The sequence below is a fragment of the Macadamia integrifolia genome, chromosome 5 (assembly GCF_013358625.1).
Source record: "Macadamia integrifolia cultivar HAES 741 chromosome 5, SCU_Mint_v3, whole genome shotgun sequence".
Lineage (NCBI taxonomy): Eukaryota > Viridiplantae > Streptophyta > Magnoliopsida > Proteales > Proteaceae > Macadamia > Macadamia integrifolia.
In genome coordinates this window covers 1,113,773-1,134,306 of record NC_056561.1, presented here as the reverse complement: position 1 = coordinate 1,134,306, position 20,534 = coordinate 1,113,773, and the positions used below count along the sequence as shown (strand labels likewise).

The 20,534-nt window shown below is 41.8% G+C and overlaps 1 protein-coding gene across 3 annotated transcripts in view; it reads right to left on the bottom strand.

The window, feature by feature from the left end:
• Positions 1–9,731: 9,731 nt before the first annotated feature.
• Positions 9,732–20,534, bottom strand: part of LOC122079790 (N-lysine methyltransferase setd6) — a 42,010-nt gene continuing 31,207 nt past the window's right edge. For 2 of the 3 annotated variants that reach the window (XM_042646510.1, XM_042646509.1), the window contains exon 5: positions 9,732–10,931. In XM_042646510.1, the coding sequence (XP_042502444.1) occupies positions 10,278–10,931 (654 nt within the window). In that variant the 3' untranslated portion in view covers positions 9,732–10,277. The remainder of the gene's footprint in view (positions 10,932–20,534) is intronic. The other variant, XM_042646512.1, reaches the window with a different exon arrangement.

Below are 20,534 nucleotides of genomic sequence, written 5' to 3'. Positions count from 1 at the left end.
TGCTGTGATACCCTACTTTTAAAGCCTGGTTTAATTACGCGGTTGACCTGATTTAACCAAGCAGGAGCCGAACCAGAGAGGGTTAAGGCGTGTTCCTTATGGACCATGATAGCAAGGGTGACTTTGAACACAGGCTGGCCAGACAAGTCCGAGTCAGTGCTAGAGGAGACGGGTGTACCCAAGCCGTGTACATGCTCATATCATAAAGTCATGTACGGGTAATGCTGGTATGTAGCCGTATCCTAAAGTGTATACATATTATATATCTCATACTGAGAGTGAGATACATGCTGAGAGTCAAATTCCATCGAAATCTCAATTATTTGGCTAAGTTTTGACCAATAGGTGGGCGGTCACAGGCGGGCAAACCCGCCCACCAGAGTGATCCACCCATGTGGTTACTAGATATTCTCTAAGTATAAATAGTATTTATTGTGTTTCTCCTTTTCTCATTTAATGCATTAAAGAGTTGGTGAGAAGAGTAAAGAGGAGAGAGACAAGAAAGGAAGAAAAGAGAACGAAGAAGAAGTAAGGGAAAGAAAGAGGAGGAAGAAATGATTTTAAGCGACACCGGGGTTTGATCTTCTCATTCCGACACCGAAAAATTGATCCCCATTACGAGATCTACGATTTGAGATGAGCGATAGCTATACTTCTTAAATTTTCACCAAACCCCGAGTAAAACCCTTGATTTGGGTAGAGTTCCTTGAGATCTTTTAAATCCCACTTGAGATGATGAATCTAAGGTTTAATAGATGGTCTATGTGTTGATTTTAAAGGTTTAAAGAAGTGTTTACAAGATTTGAGAAGCATTGGTGATTTCTTGAGTTAAGAGGTGATTTTGAGGTTTTGAAAGAGTTCTTGAGCAAAGAAGGTAAGATGGCTTTTCAATCCTTAAATCTAACTTAGATCTAGGTTAGAATCATCTTATAAGACCTTAGATGTGTGAAAAATGTGATTGGAACAACCCCATTTGGTTTCCCCAAGGTTGAGGAACGTTTCAAGGAAGAAAGCAATTTTTCGCCCCCACAAGTGGGCGAAGCCGCCGGCTTGAGGGCGCCCACTTGAGGGGACAGCCCCTCGGTCCCCACCGGCGGGTGAAGCCGCCCACCTAAGGGTGCCCACCTGAGGGGGGGTAGCCCCTCGGTCCCCACTGGTGGGCGGGGATCGACGAGCGAAGCCGTTCGCCTGGGGCGGCCCACCGGTTCAATCGACGGGCTATCCGGCCCGTCGGTGAAGACCAGTGGGCAATGATAAGTGGGCTGTTTGGCCCACCTGTTGGCCCCCCAGTCGGATTTTTGAGCCCAAATGGGCCCAAAACGGACAGGCAGCCCTCTTTTATGATTTTAAACATCAAATCTTGTTAGTTTTGACCCCATGGTGGTGAAATGCTAACCCATTCGCTTATGATAGGTTCCACTAGAATTTACGTTTCTCACGCCGGATCTCACCCGAACTGAACGTGAGCTTTTGTACCCAACAAGTAAGTGGGGATAGGACATTTGACCTTATTTTAAGGCTTGTTTTGCACCATTAAATTGTATCTAGATTAGCCATGTCATCATGCAAATTATGTGTAGATTAGTCATCCTCGTATGCCATTCGTGTGCATTTGCTTATGCATTCTAAATTAATGATTAATGATATGTGTGTTGTGCCTTACATTCTTAATGTTAAATGATTGATGTGCTTGTGTGATGAGTGATTAGATTACTGTGCATGATGCATTTTTAGACTAGACGCCACAGTCGGTATGAAAACGAGTGCATTGGTGGGTCGTGGTATGTGACGTGGTGGCACTATGCAATCGTACTTTGTCATATAGGAGCATGCGATTTAGGATTATCATTTCCCCATGCTACGACCCTTCCCAACAGGGGTTGAGGTGTTGGGTTATCACTTGGGGGGAAGCAGTGGTCGCGGTGTTCGGGTCACCATGGCAGTTAGACATACACCCGACTGGTCATTAGGACTGTCGACAACCTCGGTGGTATATTCAAGAGGGCCAATCGTACTGCTTTTAAATTGTTGGGGTCAGCACATTTACTTTTCTATCATTTACTTTTATATTGAGAGCCGGTAGTCGGCATGCTTTACTTTTTTGAGTACTCACGGCGGGCCCTTCTCCGACAACCCTATGGGCGTATCGTGGGATGGAGTTCGCGGCTCGTACCCGGGGCATACACGCACTATGGTTGTAAGTAGCATATAATTAAAGACTTAGTAATGTTGTTTAGATGGATAAGATTTAAAATGAATTACATAGCATATAATGTAGATGGATGTGATTGTTGTGTGGTCTTTCTTTTCACTTACTGAGCTAGTGAGCTCATCCCACGTGCGCACCTATTTTAAATGATTTTGCAGGTCACCCGCCTGAAGATCAAGAGTCGGGCCCCATTGTCGAGTTTCTCGTTGGAGATTGGTGGGTCCCCGAGGAGTATGAGCATAGTGTTGATTGCATGTGCGAGGGCTGTGCTGCAGGACCACAGTAATAACACCGTACAGGATTTTGCTTTTTGATTTTTTTGATGACCCCCCTTTTTGTGTACTTGATACGTAAATTATTATTCTTTTTGTGTAAATATCATGCCTGTAGGTCCACATGTACTTAGCTATATACTACAATTTGGGTATCAAGTATATTGGGGATATTTACAAGTAATTTAAGTCTTCTGTTGAACTTTTGAACACTTATCTTAGATGTGAGTATGTTATGGTGCGGTACTGTATCAGATGATCCTAGTAGGTTTGGGTTAACCGGAGTTAACCCGATCACTGGTCTAGTTCTGTGTTAACGGGGTGTGACAACGGTGGTATCAGAGCATGACGCTCTATCCACTTACAGCATACCATTTAGACCCCGTAGAGTCTATAATAGGAAATGGGGTTAGGTATATATAAAAACTTTAAAGAATTAAATGCAAAAAAAAAAAAAAAAAGTTGCATTTAATTATTGCATTTCATAGCATGCATTAGAGAAAGCTTGCTTGTAATAAATAAAAGATTAGTTATCTGATTTCATAACCCATCGAGTATGGATTTAACGAAATTTTGGCAGCATAACAATGCTAAAATAAGATTTCTCAAATTTTTCGAACATAAGCACCTGATAGTAGGGGTGTCAATTCCTAAACCGAACCGGTAAAACTGGTTAGATCGAACCGATAACAACCCGGATCGAACCAAACCGAAGCCTTATTGGTTCGGTTTCGAGTATTGCAACCCCAAAACCAAATCGAACCGCACCGAAAACCGGATGAATCCGAAACCAAATCAAAATCGGCTCAAAACCCGGACCGAAACCGAAACCAACTCCAAAATTCAATAAAAAAAATCAAAATTTGCATAGTTTTGTATACATTTGTATGGAAAGTCGAATCCAAACTAGACCAAAAACTAAAACCAACCCGGTTACAAATCGATTTAAGAAACCGAAGTTCAACAGTTCATCATTTGGTTGTTTCCTAATGGCTCCATACCGGTTTAAAGAACCGATCCAAATCGAAATGAACCTAATAAATCCAAACCGGTACCATCCCGAACCCAAACCGCACCGAAGCCGACACCAGACCGAAACCGATAAATCCTTAATGGGTCGGTTTCGGTCACTTCCAAAGTCACACCGAAACCGGTGGAACCGGACAGAAACCGCACCAACCCGGACCGTTGACACCCCTACCTAATAGACAATATATATATATATATACGAATAAGCATAATCGATAAAGGTTAACTAACGTTGTTACAACCAAATTACAATAAGTTTATCAAGCAAACAAAACTAACCACAAGTCACCAACAACATCATAACACCATATTAGCAAGTCCAATTACAGAGAAAAGTACAAATATATATATATATATATAAATAAGTATAGTCCACTATAAACACATAAACAACATAGAGACAAGTAATAAGCTGATTAGGATAGGCAAGCTAAGTCCTCAGAGACCCTCGTCATCGTCTAGTTCTACTACTCCATCCCTCTTAGGCCTCGATCTAACATTGAACCGATGGTCGTAGTAATCAAACCTTGAATTCACTAGTTGCACATCCCTCCGGAGTCGGGTTAAATCTGCTGAAATAGCATTGGCCATTGTCTCCAAATCCTCGCTCAATCTTAGGAAGGAATTCTCTTATGTAGCCTGCCTTTCTAAGATATTTTCCTCTCTAGTAGCACTCTCATCTAGTCTTCTCAGAAGCTGATCTTGCCCATCTTTCAAGGCCCCTATAGTAGTCATCATACTCTCAAAGTCAAATGCGCCACTCTCAGGTGGTGGGGCCCTATGCTGTGGGTCTGTAGCCCTAGCAAAGTTAGGATCAGCATCTCTCGAATCAAGAGGCTCCTTCTCGAGGATATCCTCGTCTAGAAAGTCCTCCTCCTCGAATTGAGGAACATAATCCTCATCCTCCTCACTATTTTCCTCCTCCTCCATGTGGACATCCTCCCTGTGGACATTCAGTATCATCCTGGCAAGGCTAATGTAGTGGCAGATGCGTTGAGTCGAAAGGCACAGACTGGGTCACTCTCATACTTAGCAGTCAGCTCACAACTCGTACAAGAGGCAATGCTAATGGATGAAACCCTCTTATATGAAGGAGCAACCTTAGAGCTTGAACTTCAACCAGAAGACACTAAATGGTTAACTGTATCCTTGGCAGCTCTACAGGTGCACCCGTCTATTAGGCAAGAAGCGATAATGAAACAATCTTTGGATCCTGAGTTGCAACGGATTAGAATTAAGATTCAAAAGCAAATAATGAATAACCCTGACTTCGTTTTAGCCAACGATGGGGCATTGTTGTTTCGAGGTAGGTTGTGTGTGCCCGATGATTTGGAGATACAAGACAAGATAGTGTAGGAAGCACATAGCTCCGAGTACTCACTCTACCTTGGAAGTACAAAGATGTATAAGGACCTTAAACAAAATAGCTGGTAGCCAAGCATGAGAACCATAATGGCCCTATATGTGGCGACTTACCTTACATGCCAAAAAGTAAAAGCTGAGAGGCATCGACCTTATGATACTCTTTAGTCACTCCCAATACCAGACTAGAAGTGGGATAGGATTACTATGGATTTTGTCACCGAACTACCCTGCACACCTAAGGGGTTGGATGTGATTTGGGTGATAGTTGATCGGCTTACTAAGATGGCTCATTTCATTTCCATCAAGACCAAATTTTCTACGGTCAAGTTAGCACAACTTTATATGGATAACATAGTGCGCTTGCATGGAGTGCCAGTGAGCATTGTGTCAGATAGGGACCCAAGGTTCACTTTCAGATTTTGGAAAAGTTTCCAGCATGCTTTGGGATCATAATTGAACTTGAGTATTACTTTCTACCCACAGACTGATGGTCAGTCAGAGCAAACCATACAGATATTAGAAGACATGCTCAGGGCATGTGCAATGGAAATGTGTGGTAGTTGGAAATAATATATACCTCTTATGGAGTTTGCATATAACAACAGTTATCAAGCTACAATTGGGATTGCTCCATATGAGGCATTATATGGTAGGAAGTGTAGAACTCCTCTGTATTGGAATGAGGTAGGCGAACACCGAATGTTAGGACCCGAAATGATACAGATGACATGTGACATGGCCGATGTTATTCGAGAAAGGATTAAGGCAGCTCAGTCACGTCAAAAGATTTATGCAGGCACCCGCAGGAAAGACATTGAGTTTCAAACAGGAGAAAAGGTGTTTCTCAAGATTTCTCTTACTAAAGGGTTGCATAAATTCCATAGAAAGGGTAAGTTGAGCCCGAGATACATTGGCCCATTTGAGATTTTGACTCGGGTTAGCTTGGTAGCCTACATGCTTGCTCTTCCACCTTCACTCGGAAATGTTCATAATGTATTCCATGTACCTATGCTGAAGTGATACATTCACGATCCATCGCATGGATTACCCATGGAACCAGTATATCTGGAAGCTGATATGACCTATAGAGAACAGCCAACTGAAATCTTGGAACGAAAAGTGAAAACCCTTCGCAACTGCTCCATTTCCTTCATAAAGGTGCGATGGACTAATCATTCACTTGAAGAAGCATCTAGGGAGAAAGATGATGAAATCCAAGCCAAGTACCCTCATCTTTTAGAAGAACCAGGTACGCCAATTTCGATGACGAAATTTTCAAAAAGGGGGGGTAAATGTGATACCCTACTTTTAAAACCTGGTTTAATTACATGGTTGACCCATTTGACCATGTAGGACCCGAACCAGAGAGGGTTAAGGCGGGTTCCTTATGGACCATGATGGCAAGGGTGACTTTGAACACAGGCTGGCCAGACAAGTCCGAGTCAGTGCCAGAGGAGACGGGTGTACCCAAGCCATGTACATGCTCGTATCATAAGGTCATGTATGGGTAATACTGGTACGTAGCTGTATCCTAAAGTGTATACGTATTATATATCTCGTACCGAGACTGAGATACATGCTGAGAGTCGAATTCCATCGAAATCTCAATTGTTTGGCTAAGTTTTAACCAATAGGTGGGCGGTTACAGGGATGCGAACCCGCCCATCTGAGTGACCCACCCATGTGGTTACTAGCTATTCTCTAAGTATAAATAGTACTTATTGTGTTTCTCCTTTTCTCATTTAATGCATTAAAGAGTTGGTGAGAAGAGTAAAGAGGAGAGAGAAAAGAAAGGAAGAAAAGAGAACGAAGAAGAAGTAAGAGAAAGAAAGAGGAGGAAGAAATGATTTTAAGCGACACCGAGGTTCGATCTTCTCATTCCAACACCGAAAAAGTGATCCCCAACACGAGATCTACGATTTGAGGTGAGCGATAGCTATACTTCTTAAATTTTCACCAAACCCCAAGTGAAACCTTTGATTTGGGTAGAGTTCCTTGAGATCTTTTAATTCCCACTTGAGATGATGAATCTAAGGTTTAATAGATGGTCTATGTGTTGATTTTGAATGTTTAAAGAAGTGTTTACAAGATTTGAGAAGCATTGGTGATTTCTTGAGTTAAGAGGTGATTTTGAGGTTTTGGAAGAGTTCTTGAGCAAAGAAGGTAAGATGGATTTTCAATCATTAAATCTAACTTAGATCTAGGTTAGAATCATCTTATAAGACATTAGATGTGTGGAAAATGTGATTAGAGTAGCCCCATTTGGTTTCCCCAAGGTTGAAGAACGTTTCAAGGAAGAAAGCAAATTTTCGCTCCCACAGGTGGGCGAAGCCGCCCGCCTAGGGGTGCCCGCTTGAGGGGGCAACCCCTCGGTTTCCACTGGCTGGCGGGGATCGACTGGCGAAGCCGCCTGCCTGAGGGCGCCCACCTGAGGGGGGGTAGCCCCTTGGTCCCCACCGGTGGGCGGGGACCGATGGGTGAAGCCGCCCACCTGAGGGGGCCCACCGGTTCAACCGACGGGCTGGATGAAGATCGATGGGCGACGACAGGTGGGCTGTCTGGCCCACCTGTTGGCCCCCCAGTCAAATTTTTGAGCCCGAATGGGCCCAAAACGGACAGACAACCCTCTTTTATGATTTTAAACATGATTTAAACATCAAATCTTATTAGTTTTGACCCCAAGGTGGTGAAATGCTAACCACATTCGCTTATGATAGGTTCCACTATAATTTACGTTTCTCACGCCGGATCTCACCTGTACCGAACGTGAGCTTTTGTACCCAACAAGTAAGTGGGGAGAGGACATTTGTCCTTATTTTAAGGCTTGTTTTGCACCATTAAATTGTATCTAGATTAGCCATGTCATCATGCAAATTATGTGTAGATTAGTCATCCTCGTATGCCATTCATGTGCATTTGCTTGTGCATTCTAAATTAATGATTTATGATATGTGTGTTGTGCCTTACATTCTCAATGTTAAATGATTGATGTGCTTATGTGATGAGTGATTGGATTACTGTGCATGATGCATTTTTAGACTAGACGCCACAATCGACATGAAAACGAGTGCGTTGGTGGCCCATGGTATGGGACGCGGTGGCACTATGCAATCGTACTGTCATATAGGAGCATGCGGTTTAGGATTATCATTCCCCCGTGCTACAACCCTTCCCAACTGGGGTTGAGGTGTTGGGTTATCACTTGAGGGGAAGCAGTGGTCGCTGTTGTTGGGTCACTGTGGTAGTTAGACATACGCCCGGCTGGTCATAAGGTTAGTCGGCAACCTCAGTGGTATATTCAAGAGGGTCAATCGTACTGCTTTTAAATTACTGGAGTCAACACCTTCACTTTTCTATTATTTACTTTTATGTTGAGAGCCGGTAGTCGGCATGCTTTACTTTTCTGAGTACTAACGGTGGGCCTTCTCCGACAACCCTATGGGCGTATCACGGGATGGAGTTAGTGGCTCGTACCCGGGGCATACGCGCACTATGGTTGTAAGTAGCACATAATCAAAGACTTAGTAATGTTGTTTAGATGGATAAGATTTAAAATGAATTGCATAGCATATAGTGTATATGTATGTGATTGTTGTATGATCTTTCTTTTCACTTACTAAGTTAATGAGCTCTTTCCACGTGGGCACCTCTTTTAGATGATTTTACAGGTCACCTGCCTAAAGATCAGGGGTCGGGCCCCACTATCGAGTTTCCCGTTGGGGATTGGTGTGTCCCCGAGTAGTATGAGTATGGTGCTGATTGCATGTACGAGGGCTGTGCTGCGAGACCGCTGTGATGACACCGTACAGGATTTTGCTTTTTGATTCTTTTGATGACCCCCCTTTTTGTGTACTTGATATGTAAATTGTTATTCTTTTTGTGTAAATATCATGCATGCGGGTCCACATGTACTTAGCTATATACTACAATTTGAGTATCAAGTATATTGATGATATTTACAGGTAATTTAAGTCTTCCGCTGAACTTTTGAACACTTATCTTAGATATGGGTATGCTGTGGTAGGGTACAGTATCAGATGATCCTGACAGGTTTTGGTTAACCGGAGTTAACCCAGTCACCGATCCCGTTCTATGTGAACGGGGTGTGGCAGATGCTCTTGCTTTATTTGCTGTAAGTCACCAATATTTTGTTATTTGGGATAACTTTGCCCCATCTTTCATTAGACATATTTTGTATTCTAATTATCAAGGAGCGTCTTTCCCTTAGATTGTAATTTCTTTTCCTTCTTAATATTTTTTGCTCTTTCTCAGGAAAAAAAAAAAAAAGCTGTCAATTTTTAATGGGACTTGGTTGTAGCTTGATATGCCTTATTGAAGAATTTGAGCATTGAGTCAACCAAGGGTATTGGTGAATTAAAATTATTTGGGGCTGATCGTTTTATGAGAAAAAATGCTACGTGCTTGCGTGTGTCTATGCCTAGACACAACAGATGCAAAAAGACCACATTGCCTCATGCCAAAGATGCTCTCACACGCCCTCTCATTGGACCACATGCTGATGTGTACATGCATTGACAAGGTAGGGTGACACAAAACAGGGTAACATTCTCTCGCCCATTTTTTATGGGAGAAAAAATGTTACTAGGTTACATAACATACACTAGAGCCTCTATGTCTCTCTCTTCCCTCCTATGAAATGATATATTCCCCTACTCCTCGTCCTCCTCCTTCCCCCAATTGTGAGAGGAGAGTTATACATAAGAAGACAATAACGAATGCTATGCAACAGGACAAGGAACTCAATCCTTTTTTTTTTTTTTTTTGTAGAGGAGAGGGGGTTGAATTAGTCCCATTTTTTATTTATTAGCAATTTTATTGAAAAAAAAAAAATCGACTTTTTGCCAATGGTTCAATTAATTGTTTTGATAAAAGTGATCAGATCACGCAGTCAGTCCACTGTTTCATGGAAACACTGTCGACCCCCAAAGGGACTGATCCATCAATCAATTGGAGGCAACACCATTCAGTTCAACAGTACTCGGACCATTTTTGCTCCCAAGGTTTATACTGGTTTTTGAGGTCCAAGTAGACAGCAGTCCACCTGCAACCCAACCGCCGAATCCAATGTTCCTCGAAAATACCAACTAGATTAAAACCAAAACCATCCATTCCATAAATTGTGTTAAAACTCTTCAGCTTGATCAAGAAATTAGTCCACCTGGATTCTCCTATGGTGGGTCAGTCGCAGGTAGGTCAGCCATCCTGGATAAGAATCCCTAGTTTCAATTAGATTTTTTTCTTTTCTTTTCTTTTTCTTTTTTGGGATGGGTGTTTTGAGGGGGATAGAGCTCCTAGGTCAGTCAGATCCACTACACTTTCACATCTGCAGATATACTGACAGGCAGTTTGAAGAGCTCGTATTGAATGAATCGGTCATCTATTCAACGTTTCCTCGTATATGTTCTCTTGGTTCTGCGGGAAGCCGGAGAAGCATACGCCCTGAGCTTCTGAATAATCCTCGTTTCGCTCATCCGCAACGTCAATGAATGGTACAACTTCCTCTCCAGCATGAGACAACCCCTCTTCAGCACCTCTATGTCATCTTCTATTGACTCACCATAGAAACTCTCCCGAATGTCTGCAAGTGACTTAAGTGCTTCACGAACCATATCTGTCAGCAAAAGTTCATTCCCCACTTCAGGAGTTTCTGGTGGGAATTTCAAATTGTTCGTCTCCAACAGAATAATGGGAATGGCTTCACTGATGTTGCCAAAGGATGGTAACATCTGATTCAATTTGTGATATGCTTCCTCAGTCAAGAAAATGAAGTAGAGAAGAATCAGAAGATCAAGCTGAGGTTTACCATCTGATGAGATTTCAAAATATTCAGAAGTTAGACCAACACATCCTGAAAAACGCAACCTCCTCCACAGTGACAATCTTGCTCGAACATAACGGCTGGAGTACAATGATTTAGTCCATTCAAGCACAGTGTCTAGCTCAATATTCACAATGTCAAAGGGATTATCAGGCTCTGTAAATCCATATCTATGAAGCAAAGCAGCATTCCCCATTGATCCGTAAGTGTTGAAGACCTGTAAAAAAGAGAGAACTTTAAGAAGTACTATCATGTAAGAGAGTGGTTCAATATTAGAAGCTGGAGAACACTGTAAAGCAAAGTCTTCAAACATAGTACTCAACACAAACTAAATTATCAGCTTGCCCATAGAATGCCACAAAGATTCTCTTTGAAAGAAATATAACTTCTTATCAAGTGTCATGGGCTAAGGATCTTTAGAAAATAGTGAAACTGCTCTATTTGAAGATAATGTACAAGACTCTCTCTCCAGATTTTCCTCAGCGACTGACACCCTTGATCATAAAGGACTGGGCAGTTGAAATCGAAATTTCAGATTCAAATTCCCAGCTTTCCTTCACCAATCAAGCAGGTGACTGGCTCTAGCAGCCTTACACTGAGGCAAGATCACATAATGGTATCATACAAGTCCCTCAGTTCTTAGCACCAAAAAGGGGGGGGGGGGGGTTTCGTTCTATTTATTTATTTATTTATTGGGCATGAGTAATTAAAATGGCGTAAAAACAAGGGAGAGAATATACAAAGAAAAGGGGGGGGCAAGGGGATATAGTCATTGGGGGGGTAAGATAAGATCGACGGAGAGAGAACCTAGCCAACAACACTAAGCATGCTCCTTGGGGAGTTTCTAACAGATCTATGCCTAAGAGAAGTGAGCTTGGAGCTAACGTCTAAGTAGATGGCAGTCCAAATATTGTCATAGGAGTGAGAGTTGGATGCTCATCTATACAGATTACGCTCCATCCAAAGGTGGTTGATGGAGGCATAAAAAGCAAGCTTGCCTGCGATGTCACAAATGGTGAAACTAGCAAAGATTATGTCGACCCAGATCCACTCACTAAAGAAGGGAAGAATATTTCTTCTAGAAGGTCAGCAACTGCTAAGAACCCTCTTCCAGATGGAGGAAAAGGGCAAGAGAAAAAGAGATGGTTGATGTCCTCAATGCCATTCTAGCAAAGACAACCTAAGGGGGAAACCAGTATGTGGCGATAGATGAGAAAGGACTGGGTTAGGAGACAGTTGGAGATTGCACTCAGGTAGTGAAGCTGTGGCGGGGGATATGGCCTTTGAATCAGATTAGGTTGTGCTAAGGCATAAGAGGGATAGATTTGAGATGTAATCTTCGATAGTCGGATTTGAAAATTGATTAGGACATACATTAGATTGCCACAAGTAGGAGTTAATTGAGATTTATAATAATGGTTGATTATTTTTGTTGAGACTTGATAATGTAGAAGTAGGTTACAGGTAACGAACCCCAACAGATTACAACTCCAAACAGTATAGCTTATGACCCACCACTACCCAAGAATACTTTAGAAACAAGGAAATAACAATCAGAAATAACCCCCCACAAGATAAAAACAACCCAACAAAGAAAATCCCCAAAAAGTGGCAATCCACCAGGAGAGAAAAAAACACTTGCACAGGCCTAAGAGAGAGAGTGGTGCGGGTTCAGCTGGGGAGCTTAGAATGAGCTGCATTCTAGGGCGTAGGTAGTCCCTAGGGAGGGTACAAAAACCCAAAATTTTGAAGGGCTTCTGATTGCTGATTGCTGATTGCTGATTGCTGATTGCTGAGATATTCACTTTCTTGAAAATTAGACCTACAAGAGAGAATCTGAGAAAATTCTTTAAGAACTGTAGTAGGGATGCTTGGACAGCAACAAGAAGAGGATCGAGTGATCCTTCGGTGGTTGTGAACACCCTCTGAAAAGTCCAGGCAGATCAGAGATCAATTGAGGAAGGAAGAGGAGATCGATCTCTCTCCTAATTCCTCCATGGGTGCTAGTCGGTTCTGGCTTTTGAAGTTCTGAAAAAAAAATGATTTTCTTAGGATTCTTTAATGTCAGTATGCAATAACAACAAGCACTAACAGTAGCAGTAAACAGAGAATAGGAGAGAAAAGAAACAAGAAAACTGCGGGTGGGATTGGCTATTTCGGCCTGGGTATCTCACACAGCTATCCCGACTGTTTAAGCAATTGACTGCAATCATTCATTATTCAAATCTGACAATTAAGAGTACATAAGCTCCTCTATATAAAGAGGGTAGATTAGCAGTCATACGATAGCTAGGAGTTAGACTCCAAGTAGGAATAGACCTTACATAATAGGAGTTGGACGCCAATTAGGACTAAACTAGAACTCCAACATGGAGTAGGTAACTAACTAGTCATTCACTAATAGGGAAACCTAAACTAACCAAAACTGAAACAACAAAGGAAATAGACTCAAAACAAGACTTTAACTAAGCTAATGAATTAAATCCCGTTTTCCTACTTTCCATCCATATTTTAGGCCCATTAAAGTGGCCTATTACAAAGAAAGCTCATGGGATCAAATGCCCAACACATACATAACCCAACCTAAGGCTTATTTGCAATAAAATAAGCCCATTAAGTGACTTATCCACATCACTTGAATTTGATGAGTTTTATTAGGAGTGATTTTATGAGTGTTAGTGATCGTCTGATCAGCGCCCGTGACGGTTGTAGCTTCACTTGACATCTAGGTTTGGGTCGTGACACCATAACTCGAGTGCGACGATCAGAGTACAAGAGTTTTCCCAGAACTGATCCAACAATGCTCAAACCCTAAGCACACCAAAAGTAAAGGGGGAGGTTTGGCAGGGATACCCAGATAGGGATGGTCTTAAAATCAATTTTGCTAAGGCTAGTGTACTGATCCAAGTATGTTAGGAAGATGGGTTTCTTTCCCGCTAGTCATGGACCTCCTTTAAGAGCAAAAATCTTTTCGGCTTCATCGGAAAAGTTGAAGATGAACATGCCATTGTCAAGAAGGAATGCTGAAAGGTTGCCATTGATCCTCCATTGTAAAGAGAGGGAGGATTTTACAATCTGAAAAGGAGGTCTGCTTCCAAGAAAGTGACCTATCAAGCAATTCTTCCACTTAGAAATCTTAGGCTCCAACAGTCCAGCAGAACAGATACCAACCTTTTTATTGTCTTTCATGGTTGGGGGGGGGGGGGATGAAGAACATAGAAACCATCTCTAGAGGGGTGGGAATGAGGGCTAGCAACAGTTCTCCAGGATTTAGGGGGAGAGGAAGGAGGAGGGAGGGGAAGGTTCAGCGAGGAGGGGGCCAGTAGAGGAAGGTGAGGCAGGGAGAGAGTAGCTAGCAGTGGGAACCGCCAGAGAAGAGCTAGACATGGAAAGATTACATGGGGGGGGGGGGAGGTGGCATCGAGAGCTTCGAAATCACTCGAAGAATTTAAAAATTGTTCTGAAAAACTTAATTCTTATTTGTACTTAGCATGCTTTACTTAGGCTTCATTAAATTAGATGTTAAGCGAAGGGAAATAAGATTGTCAATGAAATAAGAGAATGAATGTGAGTGAGCTTAAGTAGCCAAAAGTGGAGGGCGGCCTTACAATGACCCTACATCACATAATGGTATCATACAAGTCCCTCAATTCTTAGCACCAAAGGGGGGTCTAGTTCTTATTTGTACTTAGCACGCTCTACTTAGGGCTTCATTAAAGTAAATGTTAAGTGAAGGGAAATAAAATTTTTATTGTGAAGCAAAATGAAATAAGAAAATGAATGAGAGTGAGCGTAAATAGCCAAAAGTGGAACATGAACAACCCATTTTACATTCAAAATCAATTTCCATGTGTTTGGTCATAATGCAAATCTTTGTAGGCCCCAAAATCTTCTCGTTGACTCATATTTTCCCAAGAATGGCTATTTTCCTTTTCTGTGGAAATACAACTGAATATTTTTAACTTGTTCTCTTTCTTTGCATGATCCACCCATGTTTTTGTACCACTATACATCAATTTCCAATCAAACGCCCCATCAAAATTTTCTTTATGTATATATTTTTTCTTTCATTACAATCTACCAATGAAAATTTTATCTTGTTCCACTTCACAGCAAACCAAATGAGGGTTATTTCTTTATGGCAGGGGTGAAATTTCATCAGTTCAAGAATTGTAACATTTATTGGTCATATATGAGATTTCCATCTCTTTTACCATTTCATGAAATACCCAAGCATATACGTCCACCATTTAGCTAGTTCCTATCTAATTTATTCCAATTACTTATTGCTGTAATAATGAGTTTTATGGGTATTCTGGAGTCCAACCAAACAGGTCCTTAAGTCCATTAGGGTTTTATGGTCTTCTAATATTCTAGAATATTCCTTTCTCCATTATAAATCAACATGGTATCAGAACCATGAAACCCTAAATCCTCTTTTCTCTCCCTCTTCTTTTTCCCTCTTCATTACCCTACCCTAGCCATCGCCTACACCTCTTGCCTACCACCACCGCCATCGCCACCAGCTACAGCACCTCCCACCGCCGCCGACAACGCCGACTCCCATAGTCGCCTCTGTCACTAGCACCTCTCACTGTTGCCGCTAGCTTCTAGTGCCTTCTTCCATAGGCGTCATCTTCTACTCCCTTGGTGGTTGAATGTGATCTTTCCCACCAAGGTTGTTCATCTTGTTATCTCTTTGTGAAATGATATGTGCCATGAGTCTGCTCTCTAGTTATTGAAGATTCCGGTGCTATTCTAGGGACGTTGTCTTAGACCCTTTTTTTCTCTGATTAGCAAACATGTCTGAGCTTACTATTGCATCTACTGGATCTAAATGGACCTTGCCATCCTCCCTAGCTCCATCAAACTAGATAGGAGCAACTAAATATGTTGTGGTCCCATTCATGCTTTTGGCTATTGGTGCCTGTGGCTATTCAGACTATATTACTGGTGCTACGAAAAATCCTACTGTTGCTGATCAAATTCATATCAAATGGGAGACAGACAACTTTCTCGTTATGTCCTACCTCATCAATTACATAGATCCAACTATTGCTCAGAACTACCTATTACTGGATACTGTTGCAAAGATCTGGCAGGCTACCAAGGGCACCTATTCTCAAGTTGGCAATAATGCCTAGTGTTACAAGTTAAGGAAACAGATCCAAGATACTAAATAGAAGGAACTTTCTCTTTCACAGTATTACTCTACCTTCAAAGGTATATGGCAAGAGTTAGATTTTTATGATGACACTGCTCTTACATGCGAAACTGATACTGTTATGTCCTGATTCATATGTATGTGTTTCTTGCTAGCCTTAATACCGAGTTTGATCAAACTCGAGCACAGATTTTAAGTTCTATTTCCCTCCCGAGAACAAGCTTATGTCCTAATTCAAACTAAGGATACTCATTGTATTGCTATGTTTTCACCTATTATATAGGTTCGCTCTGCTCTTTACTGGTTCAAGGAATCAAATTGTGTGATTACTGTGGAAAAGAATGTCAAACTAGGGACAAATGCTGGAAGTTACATAGTAAACCAGCCAACACTCTTGGTCATGGACAGGGACAGTGTAATGTTGTTGCAAATCAGCCTTCTGATGACACTCCTACAGATTCATCCGTCTCTCATGAAGCGCTACATGCCCTGCGCCAACTAATGACCAAACTTGACACTGCATCCTCCTCTGTGGCTTCAGCTACTTCCTTGGCAACTTCCTCTGATTCTGCTTCGAACACAGGTATTCCGTTTGGTGGCCATTGTTGTCGATTGAATCCCCTTCTTTAATTATCGATTTAGGGGCCACTAACCATATAACTAGGTCTCCTAAACATTTTGATGCTTACTCTCCTCTGTCAGGTAACCAAAAGGTTCAGGTGGCTGATGGGTCTCTTTCCTCTGTCTCTGAAAAGGGTTACATCTCACCTAGTCCATTATTATCTCTATCCTCAGTATTGCATGTCCCAAAATTTTCTACTAATCTTCTTTCCATTAGTAGCATTACTACAGATCGTAATTGCAAAGTAACATTCTTTTCTACTCATTGTCTCTTTCAGGACCTGGTAACGAAACGTACAATTGGTAGTGGTAAAGTGGTGGATGGTTTGTACCTGCTCGATCGGTCTCCTACTGTGTTGACTTTTCAGAACATTGTTCCAGATGCATCTATTCCTGCCTTGATTGAACTCTACCAATGGCATTGTCGCTTGGGTCACCCTCCATTAGGAATTTTAGAAAAAATATTTCTTGATTTATTTCGAAAGTGTACTCCAAACAATTTCTTTTGTGATGTTTGTGTTTTTACCAAGCAAACTAGATCAGTTTATCATATTTCAGATAATAGAAGTTTGATTCCATCTGCTTTGATTCACTCTAATGTGTGGGGACCATCCCATTGTGTCTCTATTATTGGACACCATTGGTTTGTGATTTTTATTGACTGCTTTAGTCGAACCACTTGGGTTTATCTACAGCATCAGAAGAGTGATGTTTTTTCCTGTTTTAAGCAGTTTCATAAAATGGTTCATACTCTGTCTGATGCTAAGGTCCGAATACTTCGTATTGATAATGGCACTGAGTATACTGATGGAAAATTTCAGGTGTATTTAGCTGATCAAGGTGTTACACATCAAACTAGTTGTGTGGACACAGCTGCCCAAAATGGGGTTGCAAAGAAGAAATATCACCTGTTGGAGGTGGTCCGGTGTCTGATGTTTGAGGTATCGACAAGTTCTACTTCCTTTGTTGTGCCTCCCGAAGTGCTTGTGTGCATTGCCTTTGCAAGGAATCATCAACAACATGGGAAGTTCGATCCCAGAGGACTCTGTTGTATCTTCCTTGGATATTCTCCCACATAGAAGGGGTATTGCTGTTACCATCCTCCCATGAGGAAATGCTATTTGACCATGGATGTGTTCCATGAATCCACTGCCTATTATCATGTACCTCTTCAGGGGGAGTCACCTAGAGAGGAAGATGTACCACTAATTGCTCCATTGGACATAGTGGAAGATGTGTACTTGGAAGAAGGGATCACAGGTCAGGAACAGCGGGACCACCCAATTTTGCTCAAGGGGAGCAGGGACAAGTTTTTACCCAAGGGATGCTGACCAAGCCTATTCAAGTGTTTGAGCGTCGTTGCCATGAGCAAACTCACCCTACCACCACTGCACCAAGCCAGTCACATGCTCTAGAACCGAGTCCTAATACTGGTGAGTCCCTTTCTTCTGATCCATCCCTTGATTTATCAATAGTTGTTCATAAGTCTCAACGGGAATGTACTAAACATCCCATTTCTAATGTTGTTTCCTATGAGCGTCTGTCTCCTTCTTTCTATTCCTTTGTTTCCTCCTTGTCATCTGTTTCTGTTCCCCATAGCTAGCAGGAAGCTCTTGCTGATCCAAAGTGGAAAGAAGCAATGTATGAGGAAATCAGAGCATTTGAGAAGAACAAAACATGGGAGCTAGTTTATCTTCCTTTAGGGAAAAAAATTATTGGTTGCAAATGGATCTTCCCGGTGAAGCACTCTGTAGATGGATCTGTAGACAGGTACAAGGCTCGATTGGTTGCAAGAGGGCTCACCCAGACTTATGGCATAGACTACGAGGAAACCTTTGCACCTGTGGCGAAGATGAACACCGTGAGAGTTAATCATATCATGTGTTGTCAACCGTGGTTGGGATCTACAATCATAGCTGTCACAGCGTCAAATCGATCTAAGGTGGTGGAGGGGTGGCTAATCGATTTGGCGATGAATCGCCCGTTATGGCGTTGCCATGGTAGTCAAATCACCCATGTGTCATTTTTTATTTTCCCTATTTTCTAAAGTTATTTAGTATGCTATTTTTTTATTTCTCCTATTTTCTAAAGTTATTTAGCATGCTACAAGCCTACAATATATACCCTATAACATATAAAACTAACATTAAGCAACATCAAATCATCAAAAATCAACATAGCCCTATCAAAATCACCCTGCATTTTACAAAAAATCGACTGCCTAATGAATCAGGCATGACCTGGCATCCATGGTGGTGCCATAGCAATGCCTATCAGCCAATGGCGACCGCCATTTGTGAGTCACGTAAATCGTAGCACTACCATGAACTTCTTTTTCTGCCAGGACACCAAATCGCCGCCTTGGCGACGCCATGACAACTATGTCTACAACAGCTTGATTTTAAGAATGCCTTTCTTCATGGCGAACTGGAAGATGAGGTATATATGGATGTCTCTAATGGTTTTACCACTCAGCAGACTCAGGGCAAGGTGCACAAGTTAAAGCGGGCTTTATATGGGCTAAAGCAGTCCCCACGAGCTTGGTTTGGTTGGTTCGACAAGGCTATGATTGCCATAGGCTACAAACAGAGTAATACTGATCATACTCTACTATCAAGAAGTCAGGGGAGCACATTACTATACAGATAGTGTATGTGAATGACAGAGTGATTACTGGCAATGACACTCTAAAGATTTCACATCTCAAATCTTATTTGGGAACTGAGTTCGAGATCAAAGACTAGAGGAATCTCAGATATTTTTTGGGTATTGAAGTAGCCTACTCAGCTCAAGGTATCTTTCTTTCCCAACGGAAGTATACTTTTGACCTTCTCTATGATACGAGGTTACTAGGATGTCTGGCTACTGATACTATTAGAGCCTAATTCTCACCTCAAGGAAAAATATGGAGAACTAGTTGACAAGGGTAGCTATCAAGGGCTAGTTGGTCGTCTCATCTACCTCTCCCACACTCTTCCTACTATAGCATTTGTTGTTAGTCTGGTAAGCCAATATATGCATGATCCATACTCCACTCATCAGGATGCAGTATGCATACTGCATTCTGAGATACTTGAAGTCAGCTCTAGGACAAGGGGTTCTATTCTCTCTGCATGGTCATTTGTGTGTAGAAGCATTCACCGATACAGATTGGACCGGCTGTCCTAATGATAGGAGAACTACCTCTGAGTATTGTACCATGGTAGGAAGTAACCCTGTTACATGGCGAAACAAAGAAGCAAGCAGTGGTTGCAAAGATCTAGTGTTGAAGCAAAGTTACGAGCCATGGCTCAAGGTATATGTGAACTACAATGGCTTCAGGGTCGTCTTCAGGATTCATGTGTCTATTGATTTGTCGATGTGATTTATTGCGACAAGAAGTCTGCTATCAGCATTGCCCACAATCCATTTAGCATGACCGTACGAAACATGTAGAGATGGAGTAGTTCATCTGCTATCAGTCTGTTTCTCCCCAAGGGAAAGCCCTTTCTAGATGGAGTAGTTCATCTGTGTCTTGAAAGCCCACCCTAAAGAGAGGCTATTTTATAGTCTTTGTTGCTTATCCAACCCAAAGACTATTATTCATGGTGGAGTGCTTCGAGTAGGATACGATCCCATCCCCACAAAGAAAACCACTGCACTAACGTGCCCCATGCAACCAAGCACTTGGGCTGGGCAGAGTAAAGGCAAGAGCTAGCTGATCGTAGACCAAAGAAGCAAGGGTGTTCGTAGATCAGCTAACAAACCTATTACTAAGACACGGGAGCGCATTTTCTTGTTAGGCATGACCACCTATTTTACAATATACCAAGATGTTTCTGAAAATTTCTATCACCTAAGTCGTAGAAAATAGTGTAAAACAAAACTATAGTCCATCCTTAAAGATCTCTAAGTTTGGAAATGACTTGCAAATGTCTTAAGCTATACTTCAAAACTACCAAACTAATCTATCCAAAAAAAAGAAAAAAATATGACTAATATCAAGGATTCTTATGATTAATACTATGGGGCAGTTTTTTTTTTTTTTTTTTTTTC